The sequence below is a fragment of the Osmerus mordax genome, chromosome 9, assembly GCF_038355195.1.
Source record: "Osmerus mordax isolate fOsmMor3 chromosome 9, fOsmMor3.pri, whole genome shotgun sequence".
Lineage (NCBI taxonomy): Eukaryota > Metazoa > Chordata > Actinopteri > Osmeriformes > Osmeridae > Osmerus > Osmerus mordax.
The window spans coordinates 660118-683379 of record NC_090058.1 but is presented as its reverse complement, the minus strand read 5'-3'; the positions used below and the strand labels follow the sequence as shown (position 1 = coordinate 683379).

The window sequence follows — 23262 nt, the reverse complement described above, 5'->3', positions numbered from 1 at the left end:
ACACCCTGGACACAGGTACTTACCCTGCAGCTCCTGTTGGACTCCATTCTCAGGGCCGTAAAGCTGAGATTTATGTGTTGTCTCTAATTAAGACAGGAGCACTTTTAACTGAAATTAAACATGTCAAGTTCATCATGAATTCAGAGAGCAACACCCCATTGAATGTGGCACAGAAAACACAAATTTGTCTCGTATTCTTATGAACGGTCTCCTGTAGGAATCACAGTGCATGTCCTAACACAAAGCACCAGGACGCATTAATAGCTTCCTGCCAGACAGCGTTTGATGAAAGTCATCCATGTGAGTTAAACCCCTGGGAATCCCTCTCCTCTCCCCTCCCAGACGGTGATCCTGAAGAAGCACGTGAACAAGAACTCCGTGGTGTACATGGAGCCTTCCAAGGAGAACAAGTTCCAGAGCGTGAAGAACGACATCATCAACTTCTCCCCGGAGATGAGCTCTCCTGGGGGGGACAGACTGAGCATCCCCCGGGCCAAGCTGAGCACGGGCCAGGGACGCCGCTAACCCCCTCAGCACCCAGACTCCACCCAGCGTCAGGACCGCCCCTCTCCTCTCAGACTGTTACCATGGGGATCTGCTGAAGACACGGTGGACTGTTGTGGCTGCACACCTTGGGGTCCCCCCCCTTCTCTCTCTTGTTCTCTCTCTCTCTCTCTCTCTGGCTGTGACAAGGAGGACCCTCTTTCAGAGACAAGAGAGCTTTGTGCTCTGTGCTGTGTGTGTGTCTCACCATTGCCTGGCGTGGAGGAGCAGGATCTCCAGGGTGATAGCCAGGGAGGCGTTGCCCGTGGTCGTACCACCTTCCTCCATCGCCTCTCTGGGGCCAGGAGCTCTGAGCTGGAGGAACATCAAAGCTTTAGCGGCTGGTTTCTAGAACAGGACAGGAGAGTCTGCTGGAATTCTGTGTGCCTGGGCGCTCAGTGGATCTACTGATTGTCTGAACGGAAAGCTGATTTACTGACATCAAACTGACCCGGGGTCAGCAGCTAGTTACTCTGGCCTCTTTCAGACTGCCAGCAGACTCCAGCATCCTGTTCATCCAAACCCCCGCTTGTAGAACGTGTGGTTTCCATCTTAGCTTCTTTGTGTTTATCTCTACAGTATGTCTGCTAGTCCTAGTGTTGTCATTGGTCACCTCTCTGTTGTTATGGAGATCTCCATGGAGAAACAGAAACATGATCAGTCAGACTAAACATTCCCAATCTGCAGGAGGAAGAACTCTCTCAGCCAATCACTGAAGAGCCTCCGTCTCAAAGACAGTCTCCATTCAGTCATTCCATTCATACTATTCTGCCTCCATCGCAGATTGTGTCTGTAATTCAGTATTGCCCTCAGACTTCCCTGTTACCCGGTCAGTGTGCTGCATGTTCTGCAGTCCATCCTTCATCCTCTACACAGACAGACTTCCCTCTCTTACCCGGTCAGTGTGCTGCATGTTCTGCAGTCCATCCTTCATCCTCTACACAGAATCTATTTCATTGACAGGCGCGGCAAAGAACCTGAAGATGAAGTGGGTCAGTATCCATGCATACTGAGGCTGCTCTGTAAGCTCTAAGTGAGTCTAAGTGTCACTGGGAGATGTAACGCTGCCAGGCTTCTCTGCATCTACAGCATAGAAGAGACTCGTCTTTTACCTTCATTTACAAACCTGCGAGTGGATGCCATTTCCACAGAATGTCAATATAAACAGCAAGAGCCTTACTTTCATAGCCTTAATGTCTTTTTCTCATATTAAATGTTTCATATAACAATATGTATTGCTAGCCAGTTAAAGTTCACTCGTGTGATTCAATGTGAAGATAAACAGAGATTTGGAGAAAGATAATCTACAGGTCGCCATTGTTCCAGAACAGCAGCTCCTTCAGTACGTACCAGTCAAACCTATTTTTATCTGTAAATAATGAACCATTACAACACCAGAACATGTTCAAGAAATGTAGCACTTAGGATCAAGTGTTTGTTTTTTAAAGCTCACTGCAAGATTCTTGACAGGATATAGGCCTAATCCAGGATTTGATATGCATATTCAGCACATTGGAGATGTTAAACCACTCAAATGAACATGGTGTTGCATCAGTCTGCTGATTAACAATCTGATCTACCTAGAGACAAACGCAACCTGCATTATAAAAGACTGGGATTTAACAGGAAATCTCTGGAGCAGAAAGTTTTTCGTCACCCTGCCAGTCTCTCAATTCAAAGACCCTTGTGATGCCAAACCTGAGATGAGATGAATATATTTATGCTGAGGAGTTCCAAAGTCATTCAGTAGATTTGGTTCTGTTTGTATCACAACCATGTGCTTTCAAGGAAGTGAAGAGGCAACTTGTAAAAGCTTACGCAATTATTTGTTCTTTTTATGTGTAAAAAAAGGTAGATAAAAAATAGTGGACCGAAGAGTAGCTTATTTATTTTTTCACATAGCTTTATTTATTAATACTAAACTATAGTTTGAGTTGAGATGTTTTTTTTGGCAAAAGAAACCTGGTAGCCAAAGCTGCTGTACATTTGAGATATTTTAAAACCATTTACCATTTCTATCTGCTTTATTATACAAGCTTATTTATTTTACTGTTGCAAACTGTAAATATATGTTTCTTAGATGTTCAACTGTAACATTTACACTTATTTTGAAAAATAAAATGCATTGAAAAAGGTCATTTGACCTTCCAGTTGTGTGTCACAGTTGAGACGTGTCTTTCTAGAGGATTAGCATTCTACAAGATGCTATGTACAAGGCAGGCACACTGCCATGGCACACAGTCCATGGCTGGCACACATCTGTTTATTTGACTGTGAAGGGGTTTCTCTCTCCCACGTCTCCACGGCTGGTCTCCTTATCTCACTGCTGGTCTCCTTATCTCACTGCTGGCCTCCTTATCTCACTGCTGGTCTCCTTATCTCACTGCTGGCCTCCTTATCTCACCGCTGGTCTCCTTATCTCATTTAGTCATTTAGCAGACGCTCTTATCCAGAGCGACTTACAGTAAGTACAGGGACATTCTCCCCGAAGCAAGTAGGGTGAAGTGCCTTGCCCAAGGACACAACGTCATTTGACACGGCCGGGAATCGAACCAGCGACCTTCTGATTACAAGCCCGACTCCCTCACCGCTCAGCCACCTGACTCCCACCTATCTCACTGCTGGTCTCCTTATCTCACTGCTGTAGCACATGTGTCCAGGGATACACAGTGTTTCTCATTCACTCCGGTATGCTCCCACTCCGCAGGGAGGAAACACACTGCAGCTGAAGCAGCAGCTCTCTGGCTGGACGTTTTCCTGCTGCCCAGAGACCTGAACTAGCTCAAGACATTCTCAGTGGTCCTTGTCTTTGTCTGGACTTGTCTGTCACCAGTTACCTCATAAAGCTCAAGGTGAGGATGTTGAAGGGTGCTTTAAAACACTTTCTTTCTTCAAAGACTAACTCGACTGACAGAATCAATGTTAGCCCAGTTGTAACTTGTGGGACCAGAGCGCTTTCCTTAAGGATTACCTTGAAGCAACTTTCAACATGAAGAAAATTGTTAAGAAACTCGTACAACTAGTTAAAGCTCCGACAATAAAGCTTAGCTCGTTAGCATAAAACTCTTCAGCTGGATCCAAAGTGCGGTGCTAAATGCATTCCTTGTCCCAACACACCCGCCATTCTCACTCAAAAAATACCACCTTCTGTGAGGGAAAAATAGGCATTTAATGAGAAGTTTTATCACGAGACCTTAAAAAAATAGGTAACCGTTATATCTTTTCTAAAGGATCTTTGAATGAAAGCTCTTCCTCACGTTCCAAAGCCCCCAAAAACCATTCCAGGCAGGTATGTAGAGACACCAGCTGCTCTACAAGTCTGGGGGGGGGGATCTAAGGACAACAGCTGATTGTGGTCAGATGCTGTTTTAATATCGTTCACTTCTGCCTTTGGGTTGAATCTTTTTGGAGGGTTCAAGTCCTATAAAGCTGTCAGCTTTCAGAAGGATCCTGTTTCAGCCAGCCGAGCTGAAGACTGGGCCTCCAGGGCTGGTCCTGTGTCAGTCGTACGTCCTCAGTTTCACAGAAGAATCTTGTAGTAGTCGTCTTTGTAGCTGTACAACACCACCACCGCCACCCTGCAACACACAACGCATCCATCACTGTCACTGTGCAGAAGACGCACATAAACAATCAGACAATCTGCTTTTGTACTGAACCCCAGACACAGTCGTATGTCATGTCCTTTAAATATTCCTACATAGATATTATCACTTAGGATAGCAGTGGAAACCCCACTGTGAATTGTAGGTCTTGTTGTAGAACATCTCGATCTTGTCGGTTCATGCGTGGACTATCAGGTAGAAAGTAGCCCACTGAGTTTCCTCATCACCTGGGTCATTACTGCCCCTCTCCATTCTTTAAAAGGGCTTTTGGAAGGGAGCGGGAGGTTACAACACTGTTTTGAAGTCGCTACATGAAAGCCTGTCTGCAGCTGTGAGACTGGGGCAGACTCCTCGGGTGACAGGCCCTCTGGGTACTATAGTTTATGGCCGCAGTGCCTCCAGGTGACTTGACTACTGTGGCCTATGGCCCACTCTACTGCACGGCCCTCCCTTCGCTATACTCCCAGAGAAAACAAACACACACATAAAACCAGGCCTCCCTTCCTCCCTGGATATCTCCATTGTTAGCAAACCGCGATGACGTTCGTTAATCAGTAAACACTTTTCCTCAACTGCAAATGAGACATGCAGCTCACAGGGGAAATGAAAAACTTCTGCTGTGAAGGCTTGAGAAATGTCAGAGAGCCAGAGAAACTGCTTTCGCTTTTCCCCCCCACATCAGTCTCACCCTGGAGGAGAAGACGTCTGTACGATCGCTCCTCCCTCTCCTCTCTCTTGGCACAACAGTCAGCTCCTAACCCAGAAGATCTTACCCTGGTTTGGAGTAAAGGGCTTGGCTGTATCTCTGCTACAGTCCCTTTTTAAGAGGCATTAACAAGGACACACCTTTTGGTGATTTTGAAGGTATGAATCTCCTCACAGATGGATTTCAGGTAGCGCTGCTTGGGCAGCCGCGACAGCAGATGTTTCACACTGATGTTGAACTGCTCCTCTCCGTCAAACTAAGAGTGAGGGGAAAGAAACAGGGAGAGAGATAGAGTGAGAGAGACACAAGCCATAACATTTTCCAGAGTTGTTTCCATCAAACACAACTGCTGTTTATTCAGCTGTAGTGCGTCCAGACCAGGTCCCCTCATCTGTCCATCAGCTGCAGTAAATGGTGGGTGAGACGCAGATCGATCACACACTGTTTCTGTTTGCCTGTCGAGGTGTGAGGAAGGGCCGGGCTGGCCCAGTTTACACAGCCCCCAGTCACTCCCCACTGGCCCTAATGAGTCCCAATGTACCAGGCCTTCCTGTGGACTGGGCCAGTAAACACTGGCTATTGTCATTTGTTTTACAAACGAGTGTATTGACCCTCCCAGCAGCATGGGTGATGTTTGAGGACTGGCATCACTGGAGACAAGGCCGGCAAACAGGAGAGGACTGGCATCACTGGAGACAAGGCCGGCAAACAGGAGAGGACTGGCATCACTGGAGACAAGGCCGGCAAACAGGAGAGGACTGGCATCACTGGAGACAAGGCCGGCAAACAGGAGAGCGTGTCTGCAGGGGGAGTCTGAGTTCACACCTAGTCAGAGGCGTGCTCTCTGACCCTGGAGATCATGGACTTCTGGTTTCTTGATCTTCCTCTCTACTTTCTGTATGCACTTTCTGTACGTAGCTATGGAGACAGTTAGCCTGCTGGCTAGGAGGAGAGAAACAAGAGGTGTTCCCCTCTCTTCAGCCCCCGCCTGGCTGCAGGAAGGAGACGGGATCCCTTCTTCCTGTACAGAGTTCCCCTCCCCCAGCCTCCTACCCCTCATGACATGAGTCTGCTGAGTTAGGATAAGGTGAACCACCAACATACCTCCAAAGACAGGAAGTTGATGAGCGTTTCCTTCGGCAGGTCGACCTGAGTGAAAACAACAGGGAGGCTGGTTAGGCGCCGGCCTCACACAATGGAGTTTATCTCACTCAGGACATTCACTCCTGCAACAGTGCATAACACACATACTGTCCGTTTCCTAGGACAACAACGAGCTGCAAAGAAACATATCCAGGGCTAAAAATACTCTATATGTGACTACTTTGGCAGCACAAAACCAGGAAGTTGTTCTTCCAGTGTCAGGTGGTGCTGTTACACGCTGTGCTGCACTCCTCTGGTCTGACGACAGAAAATGGGTTTGTTTTCATGCTCACACAAAGCTCTCAGGCGCCCATTAACGCTCCTCACATCCCCTCACAGCTCAGCACTGGGCCATCGAGGTCCAGCACTAATGGACCAGGTCTTTATGTTATGGAAAAATGACGGTGCCTCTCAGTGAGAGCCATTTCCTTTGTCAGACAGGCGGAACAGCCTGTGATGTAACAAGCGGCCAGGCTAGCTCAGAGTAAATACATACCGGTATCAAGGCGATTACGCTGTTATGTTTCAATAACTCCTGACTCTCACTGTGCTGACAGGAACCAGACAAACATATGAGATGACAAATGTATTTGGAGTATGTAGCACCGCTGTGATTAATTCATGTGAAATATCCCGTCTCAAATTTACTACGAAACCACAAATAAAGTGAATCTGCCACGCTCCCTTCTCCTGCTGCTCTGTTTGTTTTTCTGTTGCGACTGGAATCCCTTTGCAACTATCTTCCATTGGCAGGGAAGAGTTCAAAATCTCATGTCTGCTACCGAAACCAACATAAGAGGAAAACAGCAAAAGCGGGGCACTTCTCTGCTAGTTCACTCTCTTAACCATCGTGAACAAAAATGTTTTCCCACATTTTCACACAGGAACTGAAGAGAGAGAAAGAGGGGGGAAACAGCTGAAGACTCACAGCCAAAACTTCAATGTCACTGCTCTTGTTCTGCAAATTGCTACCAAGGTTCTGCAATCTGGTCTGGATCTGAAAAAGAAAAAAGACAGACAGAAAGAGAGAGAGAGAGAGAGAGAAGGAAAAAAGAGTAATTACTCCCATGATCACAATGAAACTGTGGAAAACAAAAGCTGGTTCTCCCTCGCATGTGATGTGTCTGTGAGAGCCAACACTGCTGGAGCTGGCCCCGTGTGTGAGGAGCCATGCTGACTGGAGAAAGATACAGCGCTTTAGAGACTAGGCCAACACCAGAGAGAGAGGGGGAGAGAGAGAGAGAGAGAGAGAGAGAGAGAGAGGGGGAGAGAGAGAGGGGGAGAGAGAGAGGGAGAGAGAGAGGGGGAGAGAGAGAGGAGAGAGAGAGAGAGAGAGAGAGAGAGAGAGAGAGAGAGAGAGAATGACATGGAGTTGTGGTAGGTGGACTGTCTCAGTGAATGGTCAGGTGTATGAAAGTCTTGGCCCTGGCTGACTGACACACACCTGGGTCTCGTATCGTCGCCTAGCGCTGGACGACAGCTTCTCTGGAGGTATGAGGTTCACATTCATGTTGTTGATGCTCCCATGTTGCTCTGATGAAGCTGTTAGGAGATACACACCCACACACAGTGAAAAAACTCACATCTACACACTGACTGTACAGACTTTCCCCTTTGACCCGGGTGTTTCAAAGCAGCGCTTAGCGCACCCACACTACATACACACACCGAGGAACACAACATGGATGAGAAGCTCCTTTGTTCCTGAGGCTAATGAGTATATAGGAGAGGTGCAGGAGAGGTGCAGCAGAGGTGCAGCAGAGGTGCAGGAGAGGTGCAGGAGAGGTGTAGGAGAGGTGCAGCTTGTGGGTCAGTAGGAGGGGCAGTACCTGAGGTGCTGAGGAGGGCTCCCTTAGGGTTCTGGAGACACGCGCTCTCTAAAGAGTCTCTGCAACACAAACACAAACACCTCAGAAAGCAGTCTCCTCACCACCCTGTAGAAGACTTCTGATGGTTAACTGGACCACAGTCACCTCACCCCCTCACCTCATGTTCCTTTCCTCAAAGAACTTGGTCCATTTAGTCAATTTCTGTATGATGTGGTCCACCAGGTCAGACTCTGGAATGCGCTTCTCTGACTGTCTGTCCTTCTCAAAAGACTTGACCTGCCAGGGACAGGAGGCTCAGAGTCACAGAGAAGGATGACCTGCCCTTATTCATCATGTACACGCCACTAGGATCTCTCTCTCCCGTCACTACAGCACTTTGGAGGTGTTCTGGTACCACCTCAGGGCACAGATGGACACACCCGGAGTCACAGCCAGCAGAGAAATGAATCAGCTTCACATTTCAGAATGAAACATGTTCTGTAACAGGCCAACGTGTGTAAGAGCTTCATCCAAGCCAAAAGCAACATCACAGTCTACAATAACATGAGAATACATGTTAGTGTTAGTAAACTCTGTTCCTCCTCTGCTTTGAGTCACATACTGCAATGACTCTGACCCCTCAGGACCCTGTTACCTGTGCTGTGCCTGTAACCTGTGCCTGTCACCTGTGCTGTGTAACTCACCTTGATGTAGTTGCCTTCCTTGTCAGAGACCAGGGCCATACAGGAGATGCCAGCCTGTCTGCAGTGCTCCACCAAGCTGTCCTGGGACTGGACAACAAAACAGAGCAGTCAGACTAAAACAAGTCACAAAAACATTTCACCCAAAAGAGATGTTGGGTGAAATGTTCTCCTCTACCCTGCCCTGCCCTCCTCTACCCTGCCCTCCCCTACACCTCCTCTACCCTCCTCTACCCTACCCTGCCCTCCCCTACACCTCCTCTACCCTGCCCTCCTCTACCCTGCCCTCCCCTACACCTCCTCTACCCTACCCTGCCCTCCCCTACACCTCCTCTACCCTCCTATACCCTGCCATCCTCTGCCCTGCTCTACCCTGCTCTACCCTCCTCTACCCTACACCTCCTCTACCCTGCTCTACCCTCCTCTACCCTGCCCTGCCATCCTCTACCCTGCTCTACCCTCCTCTAACCTGCCCTGCCCTCCTTCACCCTGCCCTACACCTCCACATGTCTGACGGTGTGCAGATCAAGACTGAAGTCAACCATCAGAAACCACAGCACTTCTGTACTGCTTCAATCTGCACTGCATCAGGCTGTCAGGCCTCTATTAACTCCAAACCACACTCTCCATCAGGCTCCCCTGGCTGCCAGGAGGCGGGCTGAAGGTAGGTGTCGCCCTCTGCTGGAGGGAGCCTGCTACTGCAGGAGGAGGCAGGGCTCAGAGGAGACAGGAAGAGAAGGAACCTGGAACAGCCTGGACGAGGTGGGGAGGGGCGAGAGAGGGGAGGGGGGGCTGAAGAGAGGGGGGGGCTAGATGGCTGTATGTGTATCTGTATGTTTTACTTAGGATTAGTAAATGTCTTGTCTTATCTGTTGTGCTTGTGCACTTTATATGTTTCACCGTGGGAGAGTGGGCAACGTTCTATCGATTCCTTTGTATGTCTTGACATGTGAAGAAATTGGCCGGGTTTCCCAGATTCGTTCTTCTTAAGAACGTTCGAAAAGCGCTCTAGAACGCTTTTAGAACATTCTTAAGAAGCTCTTAGCGTTAAGAGCTTCTTAACGAATCTGGGAAACCCGGCCATTGACAAAAAAGGGTAGAACAGCAGGTAGCAGACACGCTGACCTGTGTGACATCATGCGTGATGTCAGCGGACACGCCGGCCGTCCACAGCTTCTGCACCACGCTAACAGCCCGGACCAGGGAGGCGTGGCCAACCGGCACCACCAGAACATCACAGCAGCTGACCAGAGGCTGGGAGGATGAGGGGAGGGGAGGGGGAGGGGGGGGGAGACGAGGGGAGGGGAGACGAGGGGAGGGGAGACGAGGGGAAGGGGAGGGGGAGACGAGGGGGAGACGAGGGGAGGGGGAGGGGGAGACGAGGGGAGGGGGAGGGGGAGACGAGGGGAGGGGGAGACGAGGGGAGGGGGAGGGGAGACGAGGGGGAGGGGAGACGAGGGGGAGGGGAGACGAGGGGGAGGGGAGACGAGGGGGAGGGGAGACGAGGGGGAGGGGAGACGAGGGGAGGCATCAGATTAGAAATATTGTACATTAGATTCAAGTAATAATTAAGCATGGATGTCAGTGATGAGGTCATCATCTCTATGTCAGTGATGAGGTCATCTTCTCTAGTGATGGGGCAAGGTGGGGGGGTCTCACCGGCTCCTCCATGCTGGCCAGGGCAGCACACACCTTGTCCAGGGCCACACTGGCCCCCACCGCCGAGGGGACAGGACTGGACGAAGCTGGGCCACGGAACTCCAGAATCTGAGCGCACGCACACACACACACACGCACACACACGCACACACACGCACACACGCACGCACGCACACACACACGCACACACACACGCACACACACACGCACACACACAGTGAAAGGAGAAGAGAGGGGAGGAGAACAGAGAAGCTTAAAACAGAGTAAAGCAGAGAACAATAGAGTACAGTCCTCATCAAGGATGTAAACATTTTGTAAAAAAAGGAGAAAAAGAAAAGAAAATGTTTTCTTTCACAAAATACATGTTGTGTTGTGCGTGATCGTCAGGAAATGAAAAAAGCTGCGCAACGACAATAAAGAATATTGATCATGCCACCAAATACAGATTCAAACTAAAGTAACGAGCCTGGCTTGAAAAAGTAGAAAGTTCAGATATTTGTACGTGTGTACCAGGTGGTCGTACCAGGTGGTCGTAGCGTCCTGTGTGTGTGCGTGTGTACCAGGTGGTCGTACCAGGTGGTCGTAGCGCCCTCCAGCAGCCACTATGTCAGGCACGGTTCTCCCTCGTTTCTTGATGAAGGCCACAAACTGGAAGATGATCCCGCAATGCAGCTGGACCTTGTACACCAGCCCCAGGTTCACCACCACCTGAAGGACACAAACACACACAGTTTTAGACATTAGCATAAACTAATACGGCCTCACATTGTAGAGGACACACACACACACACCTGCAGCCTGACGCCAAGCTGCCTGAGCAGAGAGGTCAGGTCCTCCAGGTCTCTCAGACCCTGCTTGGCCAGCTGGGTCACCGCCGTCTTCTGCCCCATCAGAGAGGCCAGCAGGGGCGCCAGGTCCTGCACATCCCCCTTCTGCTCAATGTACTTATACAGCGTCTGCACCTGAGGGACACACACACACACACACACAGGTCTTTTCCTGGAACTGAGGATAAAACCAAACAACTGGAAGATAGAAAGAGAGACAGAAAGAGAGAGAGAAAGAGACAGAGAGAGAGACAGAGAGAGAGAGAAAGAGACAGAGAGAGAGACAGAGAGAGAGGACACAAGGGTTGTCTAGTGTGTATAAAGTAGCTGTCTCCACACTAACACACCAGTGACTCCACAGATGTGCCTTCTGTTGACAGAGAAGAGTAACCAGCAGGAGAGACAAGTTAAACACTCACACTGTTACTGGAGAGACTCAGGTTACAGAACTTGGCCTCCACTTCTCTTCTGGTCAGCTTCTCACTCTGAAAGAGAAGCAGTGAGTCAGGACTGTGGTGTGTGTGTGCGCGCGTGTGTGCGCTGAGTGTGTGTGTGTGTACGCACCATGGCGTCACAGAGGATGTTGGAAGCGTGGCTGAGCTTGTCTTCAGGGATTCCACTGTGCAGCAGAATGGCCTTCAGCAGACTGGTGTGGTTCAAGTAGATGTGATAGTTCCTCTCCTGCCGCACACACACGCACACGCGCGCACGCGCACACACACACACACACACGCACACACACACACACACTTATCCCCTGACCCCAGCGTGTTCTACAGAGGTCATCCTCACTGTAGAAGGATCGTTCAAGGAATACCAACAGTTCAGTGAATAATGACTCAGTCTTTAATCTGTCCTCTCATGACTCTCACACGCTTAAACACTTTAACATAGATTAACACCAGTACAATGAGGGAGGTTAGACAGGCACATCACACACACCACCATCCTGTGCTTGGCGGAGACAGGAAGTGAGAAAGTGAGGTACCTGCAGGGCACTGAACTCCTGGATGACCTCACAGACGGTGTAGATGGTCTCAGCGTCTGGCAGGAGGCTGCTGGTTGCCGGGACGATGATGTCGAAGGCGCACTCCTGCAGCTCTCTGGGGTGAGCGCGGTCCAGCTTCCTGGGGCGAAACACACGCTCCATGCTGTACCTGCACACACACACACACACACGCACGCACGCACGCACGCACACACACACGTTTTAAACACGCCTGAAGTACCTGTACACCCAGACAGTAAGTAAAACTGTCCATAAATATACAGAATGAATACCTAAATATATATATGATGCATCCTATGGAGATTCTGGTTATAAATGACTAGTTAGTAAACAGTTGGAGGTGAAAGAGATGAAGACTACTATGTTGTAGTTTACCTCTTGAGATGTGAAATGTTGTTCCTGGCCACAAACCGTGCAAAGGCCATCTGTAGTGGAGGAAAAAAGAACCAATACTAGGTCAGAACCAAGCAGAACCAGGACCAGGACCAGGACAACGGTCATCCTGGCTGCGCGCGAGGCTGTCCTCAGTTCCTGACCTGGAAACAACCAGCTGGTCCTGAGGTCCACATGGAGCTCCTGAATGTGAGCATGCGTGTGTGTGTGCGTGTGTGTGTGTGCGTGCGTGTGCTCCTGGGGGATGTCTCTCTGATTGTAGGGCGGGGTGTGAGAGGGCGGTGCTGTACTACTTCCTGTTTCCTGTGACTCACCCGGAGGTCATAGGGCAGGGTGACCAGCATGCCGCTGTGGTCCAGGAAGCAGGCCGGCTCACTGCCCTCATACAGCTTCCTGTTCCTGGGGAGGAGCAACGGTGTCTGGAGACGCACAGCACCTGGACACACACACACACACACACACACACACACACACACACACACACACACACACACACACACACACACACACACACACACACACACACACACACACACACACACACACACACACACACACACACACACACACACACACACACACACACACACACACACACACACACACACACACACACACACACACACACACACACACACACACAGGCCTGAGCCCTGAGGGAAACCCCACACACACAAGCTGCATCCACATGTGGGAAACATCTCCATACATGTAGAAGAATAACAGCTCCACCTGCACACAATCAGCACACAGTGCACCTATTGTTCAGGAGGAGGAGGGCCTATGAACACATGTGACATGCTCCAGTCTTCTCACAACACACTCAGAGAAGGTCAGAAGTCAAAGTGGTTAAAACAGGAGTGTTAACATAACTGGAGCTCTCAAACACGCATCTGTTTCTCTCTGTCTCTCTATCTGTATGTCTCTCTTTCTCTCTCTGTCTCTCTCTCTTTCTCTCTCTGTCTCTCTCTGTCTCTCTCTGTCTCTCTCTGTCTCTCTCTGTCTCTCTCTGTCTCTCTCTGTCTCTCTCTATCTGTATGTCTCTCTCCCTCTCTCTCTAGTTCCCAGCTCACCGTGTTTCTTGAAGACCCTGGTGATTGTCTCATGCACATACTGCTGCAATTTGGCACCGTTGAAATGAAAGCTTCCCTGCGGCAAAGCAAAACAAACAGAGTCTGTCAGGGCGTTCAGAAGAGGAGCACACAGCCTGCATGCAGCAGAGGAGAGGACGCGTCTACAGTGACACCTCCAGACGGGCCAGGAGCCAGCCTGGAGCACACACACTCTCCTCTCTGGAGAGAACAGAGCAGGCAGCAGGTACCTTGTGGAGGTCGATGTCGTAGGTGTAGTCGTTGACGGGGGAGGTGCTCTGGGAGAACAGCTGGGTGACCATGCTGCGGTACGACTTGCTGTTGGCGTTGGCCAGGGTGTGCTGCAGCACCTCATGTAGCTCAGACTCCTCCATCTGCGGCGGGGGCAGCAGCTCACTCCTCAGAAGCTCCTGGGCCGAGGGCCGCAGGGCAGGGTCGTGGGTCAACAGCCAGCCAATCACCTTCCTCTGAGGGGGAGGGGAGATAGGGTGGGACGGAGATACACAGGAGAAGGATAGAAAGAAGAGAGGGAGAGACAGGGAGAAGGGATAGAGGGAGACAGAAGGACAGAGGCAGGGAGAGAGAGATAGAAGGAGACAGAAGGAGAGAGGCAGGGAGAGAGAGATAGAGGGAGACAGAAGGAGAGAGGCAGGGAGAGAGACATAGAAGGAGACAGAAGGAGAGAGGCAGGGAGAGAGGGAGATATACGGGGTAAAGGAGGTGTTTGAGATTGAGACTTTTTCTCTCTCATGCACAGAGGCAGCAGATGGCGTGATCGTGTCACATGACTGTGTGGACGCATCAGACAGATGTCTCCTGATAGGACTGGATCTCACCTGGGTTCCGCTCTCGTACTTCACAAAGTCTTCAGGGAACTGAATGGCTTCCTGTACACAACAATCACAATGATTAAGTAACAGTAAGACCAATCACCTGTCTGTACCCCCACATGTTCCCTGTGTGTGTGTGTGTGTGTGTGTGACCCCTGACCTCACCGTGCGCAGCAGACTGAGGACAGAGATGCGCTCTGAGCTGGTGGTCATGGGCCTGTAGGACATCTCAAACAGGATGATGCCCAGACTGAACAGGTCCACCTTCTACTCAGCACACACACAGAAACAGCTGTGTAACAAACACCTCAACAAGCCAGGTGTCACGTGTGTGGTGGGGTTCAATCCACAGCAGGAGTCACTACTGCAGGGCAGACCTAGTACAGGGCAGACCTAGTACAGGAGCAGACCTAGTACAGGGCAGACCTAGTACAGGAGCAGAGCTAGTACAGGAGCAGAGCTAGTACAGGAGCAGAGCTAGTACAGGGCAGACCTAGTACAGGGCAGACCTAGTACAGGGCAGACCTAGTACAGGGCAGACCTAGTACAGGAGCAGAGCTAGTACAGGAGCAGAGCTAGTACAGGAGCAGAGCTAGTACAGGGCAGACCTAGTACAGGGCAGACCTAGTACAGGAGCAGACCTAGTACAGGAGCAGACCTAGTACAGGAGCAGAGCTAGTACAGGAGCAGGGCTAGGACAGGGCAGACCTAGTACAGGAGCAGACCTACTGCTTACTTGGTTATAGGTGGCCTTGGTGTTTCCTTGAACCTCCGGGCTAACGTAAAGGGCCGTCCCTACCATGCCCGTCATGTTTCCTGTCAGGGATCAAAAGGTCACAGGTCACACAAACACGCAGTTCAAGGAAACATCAGCTGTGAGATCTGGGGGCCAGGCCTGACTGCTATCTGGTACCTGTTGGGTCTGGTTTCATCATCAGAGTGGAACCTCCCTCTTCCTGCTCAAGTTTACCTGCAGCCTGCGAGGAAACACACGTCAAACACACACACATAAAACACACCAAATCACACACACAGAACAGCTCTGGTCACATGATCGTACCACGTTAGTAGGAAGGTCCGTAGCCAGACCGAAGTCTCCGATCTTGACGTGGTCCTGGGAGTCCAGGAAGAGGTTGACGGGTTTCAGGTCTCTGTGGATCATCCCCTGAGGGGGGAGGGGGGGTTAGCCCTAATCTGAACCATGGATGACATTGTGAGTGTGTACCTGTGATCATCGCAGTTCTCCAGCTACTTGTTTTTGTGTGTTCCTCATAGGGAGGAAGGGGGGTACAACATGAACCCCCCCACACACACACACCCACACACAGCTACCTGCTGGTGGATGTACGCCAGCCCGTCCAGGATCTCCCTGAACAGTCTCCACAGACGGCTGCTGTCCTGGTGCAAACCCTGGTCTATGGTGTCTCTAAGGGTGCTCCTCTCACAGTACTCCATCTGTAGAAGACACACACACACACACACACACACACACACACACACACACACACACTGCCTTCAGAACCTTGGACACACACACACACCCTGCCTTCAACAGCCTTCCAACACTCAACAGCACCCTCTGGTGGCTTCCTGGTAGAGTATCTAGGGTCTGTACCTGGATATAGAGGGAGCGATCTGGGTGTGTACCTGGATATAGAGGGAGTGATCTGGGTGTGTACCTGGATATAGAGGGAGTGATCTGGGTGTGTACCTGGATATCGAGGGAGTGATCTGGGTGTGTACCTGGATATCGAGGGAGTGATCTGGGTGTGTACCTGGATATAGAGGTAGTGAGCGATGAGCTGAGGTCTCTCTGACTCTGTACTCTCTGTGGTCTCTGTGGTTCCTCTCTTGCTGGGCTCCACCTGAGACAACATCATGGAAGAGTGAAACAGTGATGAACATGAACACATTTAGAAGAGAAGTCAGACTGCTGTGACTCACCTGAGACAGACTGTCCTCACTCTGCTGTGACTCACCTGAGACAGACTGTCCTCACTCTGGTCGCCATTGTCAAAGATGATGTCACTCTCTGAGTCACTGTTCGATGGGCTGGAGACAAGTGAAAACGAGAGAAACGTGAAATAACGGAATAATAACTTGGGTCTTTAACTGTACACCCCTGAGGCTGGATATTATAGTATGAAAGGATCTCAACTAGTGAGAGGACACATTCTGGGGAAACTGGGAGGTGTACTTCCTTCAGTGCCTGGGAAGGTTTCTTTTACTATAATCACCTCCAAACCAATTGTTTAAACTAACACCAAACATGCAACATTTGGAGATTTGTCATGGGTCTAATACAATTTTACAACTGATATTTCTGTATATTTGTAATAATTATGCATACTTATTATCTGTGAAGATGGCATAGATAAAAAAGCAAACAACAGCTGCTCATTTACACTTGTTACGTGTACAATGAAACAGGGTTCTCATAATTCCCTGCAAGAGATATTAGCGGTACTTTTCGCTAGCTCTAACACAGATTTTTTTTTAATGTTTTTGTCCAAATAAGATGATTGGTAGGCCTATTGTTTGAAACTTTCTTTAGTTTTGTCATGTCTTCTTAGCCTATCAATTCTGACTTGTGTGCCAAGTCCGACACCTGGACTTCTGTGTGCGTGCTGCAGTGGCTATTTGGCTCAGAAGAGCGCGCTGACACGGAATTCTGCGGCATCAACAATGTTTTGGTTTTTTTTTACCTTTCAATACCATTTTTTCCAAAACCTTTAGGTGAAAATATTTTTTCCGGTGAAAGTGGCCTGGGTTTTTGGGGTGAGAGGCCTTTTAAAACCAGTTTTTCGAAACTTTTTGGTGATTTTTTTTTCTACCTTTCAAAACCTATTTCTTTTTACTTTTTGATGAAAATATTTTTTCAACCTTTCAAACCATCTTTTTTGATTTTATTTTTCATGAGCAGGTACGCTTAATAACGGTATTAAAGCATCAAGGCACCACGAAGACATTAACACATGATTCTAATAGAAGCTCACAGGAAGGAAGCACCGCCGAACACATCCTCGTCTTCATCATCATCATCGTCGTCGCTGGACTGGTGCCGGCTGCACTGGTGCCCGCTGCACTTGGCGCTGGATGACTTCTCGATGGAGGTGGACCACTCCACGGAGCTGGCCAGGGCAGACGGAGCCTGGGCCTCCACATCGTCAGGCACGCCCAGCTGGCTGAGCCCAAGTGAGAGGCCTCGTCTCTGGGGAGGCTTGGGGGTGGCGCTGGGGGTCCCGGAGCTGTCGGAGCTGAGCCTGCAGGTGGAGGGCGTCTCGTGCCGCTCGATCCAGGCGTTGTAATAGCGGACGATGTTCTCGTGGTTGAGGCGCGACAGCAGCGTCACCTCACCCTTGATGCGGCGAAACTGCCGGCTGGCTGGGTTCACCTGGATCCTCTTCACAGCGTAGTAGCAGCCGTCCAGCTTGTTCTGGACCTGGGACACAAACAGACGGTCATTAGGACACAGCTACGTGACAGACAAACAAACAGCTGGAAACATCTCCCATTTAAGAATAAAACCATACTGTTAGTCACGCAGGGAGAAGAAACCTTAAATATGGACTAAATATTCTCAGCTGTTCGGGACTAAATGTTCTAGAAGGTTCTACCTTTATACAGACTAGACTGTGTTCTAGAAGGTTCTGGAGTGTATGTTCGGAAGGTTCTACAGGGTTCACCTTGATCACAGCGCCGAAGGCTCCTTTCCCCAGCAGCTGCAGCTCCTCAAACTCGTTGTAGTAGCGGGAGAACTGCCTCTGGACTCCCACGCTGAAGGGGGCGTGGAGGATGTGGCTGTAGGGCAGCACAGACGACACCAGGTCCTCACCAGTATCTGGGTAGCAGGACCACAACACTCTGGGTTGTACACCGGGAAAAGAATCATGCAATTTGTAGCGTGTGATGTGTGTGTGTCGTGTGTTTGTGTGTGTGTGTGTGTGTGTGTGTGTTTGTGTTCCTACCCTCTGGACTGGCGTCCTGTGTCTGGGGCAGGGCCTTGGGAGGGGGAGCATTGATGAAGGGGTGGTCCAACAGCTGCTGGGTGTTCCAGCGGTCAGCATCGTTCAGGCACACACACCTAGAGAAACACACACACACACACACACACAATGAAAAGCGAGCAGGATGACAATGGAAGCATCCAGTGCTGCTCTATCAGTGTTATCAGCACTGGGAGAAACATTCCTGCCACGCCCACACAGGAAACACAGCCGTCACATCCAGCAGCATGCTGAGCTAGCTACCAGCCCAGTCACATCCAGCACCATGCTGAGCTAGCTACCAGCCCAGTCACATCCAGCAGCATGCTGAGCTAGCTACCAGCCCAGTCACATCCAGCAGCATGCTGAGCTAGCTACCAGCCCAGTCACATCCAGCAGCATGCTGAGCTAGCTACCAGCCCAGTCACATCCAGCAGCATGCTGAGCTAGCTACCAGCCCAGTCACATCCAGCAGCATGCTGAGCTAGCTACCAGCCCAGTCACATCCAGCAGCATGCTGAGCTAGCTACCAGCCCAGTCACATCCAGCAGCATGCTGAGCTAGCTACCAGCCCAGTCACATCCAGCAGCATGCTGAGCTAGCTACCAGCCCAGTCACATCCAGCAGCATGCAAAGCTAGCTACCAGCCCAGTCACATCCAGCAGCATGCTGAGCTAGCTACCAGCCCAGTCACATCCAGCAGCATGCTGAGCTAGCTACCAGCCCAGTCACATCCAGCAGCATGCTAAGCTAGCTACCAGCCCAGTCACATCCAGCAGCATGCTGAGCTAGCTACCAGGCCAGTCACATCCAGGGTGAACACCACACACTCACAACACACACTCACCCACAACACACACTAATGCCAGGAGAGAAGGCAGTATACAACCAAACACACCTGAATCAGTGTCGGTTATAAATCTCATTCTCTCAGTTTATTCCCTCAATGAAACAAACTTTCTAGTGAATCATTTACATTTACGCATTTAGCAGACGCTTTTATCCAAAGCGACTTCCAAGAGAGAGCTTTACAAAAGAGCATAGGTCACTGATCATAACAACGAGATAGCCCCAAACATTGGAGCATTGTGATCCTGGAGGAAACTAACATCAGGTCCAGCCAAGCATTCCTAAGTGCCGTTGGACTCCTGGAACAAGTGCGTCTTGAGCCTTTTCTTGAAGGTGGGGAGACAGTCAGTGTCCCTGATGGAGGTGGTGTGTTGATTCCACCATTGGGGGAATCCTCAGCACTGCCCCTCAGCCCTGCCCCTCAGCCCTGCCCCTCAGCCCTGCCCCTCAGCCCCTCAGCCCTGCCCCTTAGCACTGCCCCTCAGCCCTGCCCCTTAGCACTGCCCCGCGCTCCCCCAGCAAGCGGCACATCACCCACCTGTTGAGGAAGTCCTGGAATTCAGGGGGCAGGGAGTCAGGCAGGCTGGCTGGGTACTCCTTCACCTCCCTCCCCTGGGCCAGCGCCAGCAGCATCAGCCCCAGGCTCCACACGTCTCCCTTCTTCCCCGTCTTAGAGGGCAGCGTGCCCTCGCAGAAGCGGACGTGAGCCTGCTCAAACACTTCCTCCCTGCAGACGTCGGCCAGCCTCCTGGACAAGCTGTAGTCCGTCAGACGGACGTCCCCCCGCGCGTCCAGCAGCACGCTGGAGGGCCCCAGGGCCTTGTGGACCACCGAGCTGGTGTGGAGGTAGTCGAGGGCGGCCAGGATCTGGGCGGTGTGCTGGCGAAGCTGGGCCAGAGGGACGGGGGTCTGGCTTGCCAGGCTCTGGCTCAGGCTGGTCCCCCCGACGTGCTCCAGGAGCAGGTCCACCACCAGGCAGTCGTCCCTCTCTCTGGAGCTCAGGGCCTGGTAGTGGACCAGGTGGGGGTGCTGCAGCCTCAGCAGGGAGCTGAGCTCACTCTCGGCTCCGTGGATCTGCAGGAGCACAACACAGGCATGTCACTGAGGAAGACGTGTTCTAGAAGGTTCACTCATGGTGTCACAGAATATTCCAAACATGACGGAGACTTGTTGGTCTCCATCCCACTTTACCTGCTTTTTACAGTTCTCAATCTTGCTCTTTTCTTGGCTGGTTAAGAACTTGCCAATATTCTTGTTCCAGCGGAGAATCCACTCGTACACCACGACAAAATCTCCCGAGTTGGCCTCAAAGCCGTAGTACACATGCCGTCCCAGTCTCTCGCTCTCCCCTGAGGCACACACACAGGGTGATATAGGGACACAACCCAGCAGAGACATCCCTGACAGCAGAGGGAGCTACACACAGGCTTGTGTTGGAGGCATTTACCCAGGCTCTTCCCCCTGTGCACCGCCAGCTCTCCCTGGCTGTTGCTGCAGAAGTGCAGCACTTCCTGTGGACGCTGACTGTCCTCACTGCAGGTGTCCCGTCTGCATCCCAACAACAACATCCCAGCATCACTACATGGTGGGGCCAGGTCAGGTCAAATCACAATGTATGTGCAGCCCTTTTTACAAGCTAAGACATGTCACAGAGGAACATAAAAAAAAACTCCACAGGTGAGACGTGAGGTGGAGAGGGGTTAGGTGTGGTGTGGAGGGGTTAGGTGTGTTTGGGTATGATGGGTGTGGTTAGCTGTGGTGTGTACCGGTGGCGTGTGTTGGAGTTGGTGCGTCTGCGGTTGCTGGCTGCTCTCTTAGGATCAGGCAGCTCAGCGGGGGGGCCGGGAGACGAGGCCAGCACACTGACATCAGCAGGGGGCTGCTCCAAACTCTCCAGCCGCTCCTACACACACACACACACGCACACACACACACACACACACACACATGCTCATCTGCTCCAAACACCCCTCACAGCAGCGTGGTCAGGATCTCTGTGGAAACTGCTGTTCGTGCTGTTAAAGGTTGATAACTCACTAGTTTGGCCATTTCTTTTCTCTTCTTCTCCTCTCGTTTCTCCTCCTCTCGTCTTTGGATTTCAGCAATGATTTCTTTCTCCTGAACATAAATAAAGGGTTTGAGGTATTGCAGGCATCCAGTAGGACACAGTAGGGTGTGTGTGTGTGTGTGTGTCAGTGTACCATCTGCTCCTCCTGTCTGCGGCGTTGGGCCAGCCTCAGCTGCTCCTCCTGGGCCAGCCTCTCCTGATGCCTGCGCTGGTTCTTCAGCATCTCCTCGTGGAATGAGCTGGACGGAGGCTTGTTGTGCTCGCTCAGGAAGCCCTGCACGTGGCCCGCCAGCTCGTACATCATCACCTGGGGAGGGGGGGGGGATTTCTCACTTCTAAGAACCCTCTGTTCTTGATACAGACTTCTGACTGTCTGGTGTAACGTTATTGCATCTCTAGCTTCCTCACACACTGGGATGCTAAACAGTGCTTAAACCAGCTACGCCACAAAACTAGCGACGCTACTGAGGAGGCAGTCCAACCAGTTGAACTCGGTTTCCCTGCGTGTGCTGACCTCACCACACCGCTCTGCTGCCATCTTATTCAGCTCAGCTTGGAGGCTTTGGAGATTGTCGTTGGAGAGGCCCTTCGCATTCTTCAACTCCAACTGTGGAGGCCTGCGGAAGATAGCAGAGTTATTCTCCACGGTGACGAGCAACACATGCAGATCTTTATGTAACAGCAGTGACGAAAGTCTGCTGGCCCAGCTGAATGAGTGGTTACTATGGCGACATGAAGAACACTAAAATACCATATACTCTATCCACTGATATGCCGTTGGCCGCATATAAATAAAAGGCTCAAGACGCACTTGTTCCGGGAGTACAACGGTACTTAGGAATGGTTTGCTTGACCCGATGTTAGTTTCCTCAAGGATCACAATGACTCTTGCTTAGAGACTTGTTGCTCTTGTGGTTAGTGGTAACTGATTTAAATTTTTGTACTCGCTGTGATATATTGTTTTTATTATTGTTGCTTGCTTTTTCCACAGGTACACTTGCACTTATAGCGGTTCATGTTGTTTAATTGTAACTTGTTTAACTACATGCTCTTATGGTTCTTCCCTTTGGCACTTACTTTGGTTGTTCACAATGTGTGCTTCATGTTTTGGCTACTCGCAATGTTTTTGTGGCTATCTTGTTGTTATGATCAGTGACCTGTGCACTTTGTAAAGCTCTCTCTTGGAAGTCGCTTTGGTCTGCTAAATGAATAAATGTAAATGTAAATGATACTCACACATCCGGATAAGTGGGTGGACATTTGACCTGCAAATCCACAGTCACGTAACATTCTTTCACGTTGCTTAGCCCGTTTGGTCTCAAACACAAGTATACCTCTGGTGGCCTTTTAACCTAAATCAGAAGGAAAAACTTTAGCTTCCGGAAGAAATGCAAACATCTTCATTGCATGGCTACAGTAGCTTGCCACCTAAGCATGAGAAAGGAAGTTCTACAAAGTTTTAGTAGTTTCCACAGGGCTTGCTATCACTTCCTGAAGGAACTACCCCGATGTCATACCTTCCATGGATGTTTATTCCGCAGATCCTCAAAATCATCTTCGAAAATAGATGCGAGCGCTTCCAGCTCGTTTTCCTGTTGGACAGAATAGTCGTCGATCTGATCTGAAGGAGTGTGGTCAAGGCTCATTTTCTACACACACTACATACATGGCACTCAAGTGGCAAAAGCACACACCCCTTTCAAAATACTGAGGATTTTTTACGATCTAACTTTTTGCAACAATATTTTACGTATTTTACTTTGTAACATTGCCGTAAATATCCGCAGATATATTGCACGGTAAAGTTTCGTATTTGATACAAACGAGAATATTAGCAATACTTAATAGTCCACGCAGTCACAACAATTTTACAACTGGCGCATGGCTGGCGTCACGCCGTCGCACTGTAGACGTCATTACGTCGTTAAAAAAAGAACATAGGTGGCAGTAATGTAAATTCTTACTTATTGTAGCTTACTTATTTGACTGAAAATGTAAATGTGTAACCATTCTAAACTAGTCATATTCAACGATTACTTATACT

At 50.3% G+C, this 23262-nt stretch overlaps 2 protein-coding genes across 4 annotated transcripts in view; one reads left to right on the top strand and one right to left on the bottom strand.

Annotated features, from left to right (window-relative positions):
• The window catches only part of LOC136948690 (cysteine-rich motor neuron 1 protein-like), a 31246-nt gene extending 28570 nt beyond the window's left edge, over window positions 1-2676 (top strand). Inside the window, exon 15 of the mRNA XM_067242651.1 lies at window positions 343-2676. Within this exon, the coding sequence (XP_067098752.1) occupies window positions 343-525 (183 nt within the window). The 3' untranslated portion in view covers window positions 526-2676. The remainder of the gene's footprint in view (window positions 1-342) is intronic.
• eif2ak4 (eukaryotic translation initiation factor 2 alpha kinase 4) lies at window positions 2401-23076 on the bottom strand. Of its 3 annotated transcripts, none has more exons than XM_067242647.1 (39): window positions 22736-23076; window positions 22455-22570; window positions 21733-21835; window positions 21352-21525; window positions 21188-21268; window positions 20917-21053; window positions 20598-20728; window positions 20342-20499; window positions 19689-20224; window positions 18284-18399; window positions 18002-18156; window positions 17312-17757; window positions 16295-16367; window positions 16091-16180; window positions 15648-15770; window positions 15376-15480; window positions 15229-15292; window positions 15052-15131; window positions 14481-14582; window positions 14322-14372; window positions 13716-13952; window positions 13468-13543; window positions 12709-12830; window positions 12377-12426; window positions 11981-12149; window positions 11557-11673; window positions 11412-11477; window positions 10957-11127; window positions 10739-10873; window positions 10166-10273; window positions 9632-9760; window positions 8510-8596; window positions 7984-8102; window positions 7827-7885; window positions 7442-7539; window positions 6926-6994; window positions 5959-6003; window positions 4995-5110; window positions 2401-4121 (listed from the first exon to the last, which is right to left on the bottom strand). In XM_067242647.1, the coding sequence occupies exons 1-39, from the start codon at window positions 22862-22864 to the stop codon at window positions 4064-4066; spliced, it is 5001 nt and encodes a 1666-aa protein (XP_067098748.1). In that variant the 5' UTR covers window positions 22865-23076; the 3' UTR covers window positions 2401-4063. The 3 variants fall into 3 exon arrangements, with proteins under 3 accessions (XP_067098748.1, XP_067098749.1, XP_067098750.1); XM_067242648.1 differs by having other exon boundaries at window positions 20598-20698; XM_067242649.1 differs by lacking the exons at window positions 20598-20728; window positions 21733-21835; window positions 22455-22570; window positions 22736-23076 and having other exon boundaries at window positions 2402-4121; window positions 21352-21401.
• Between the last annotated feature and the right edge of the window lie 186 nt (window positions 23077-23262).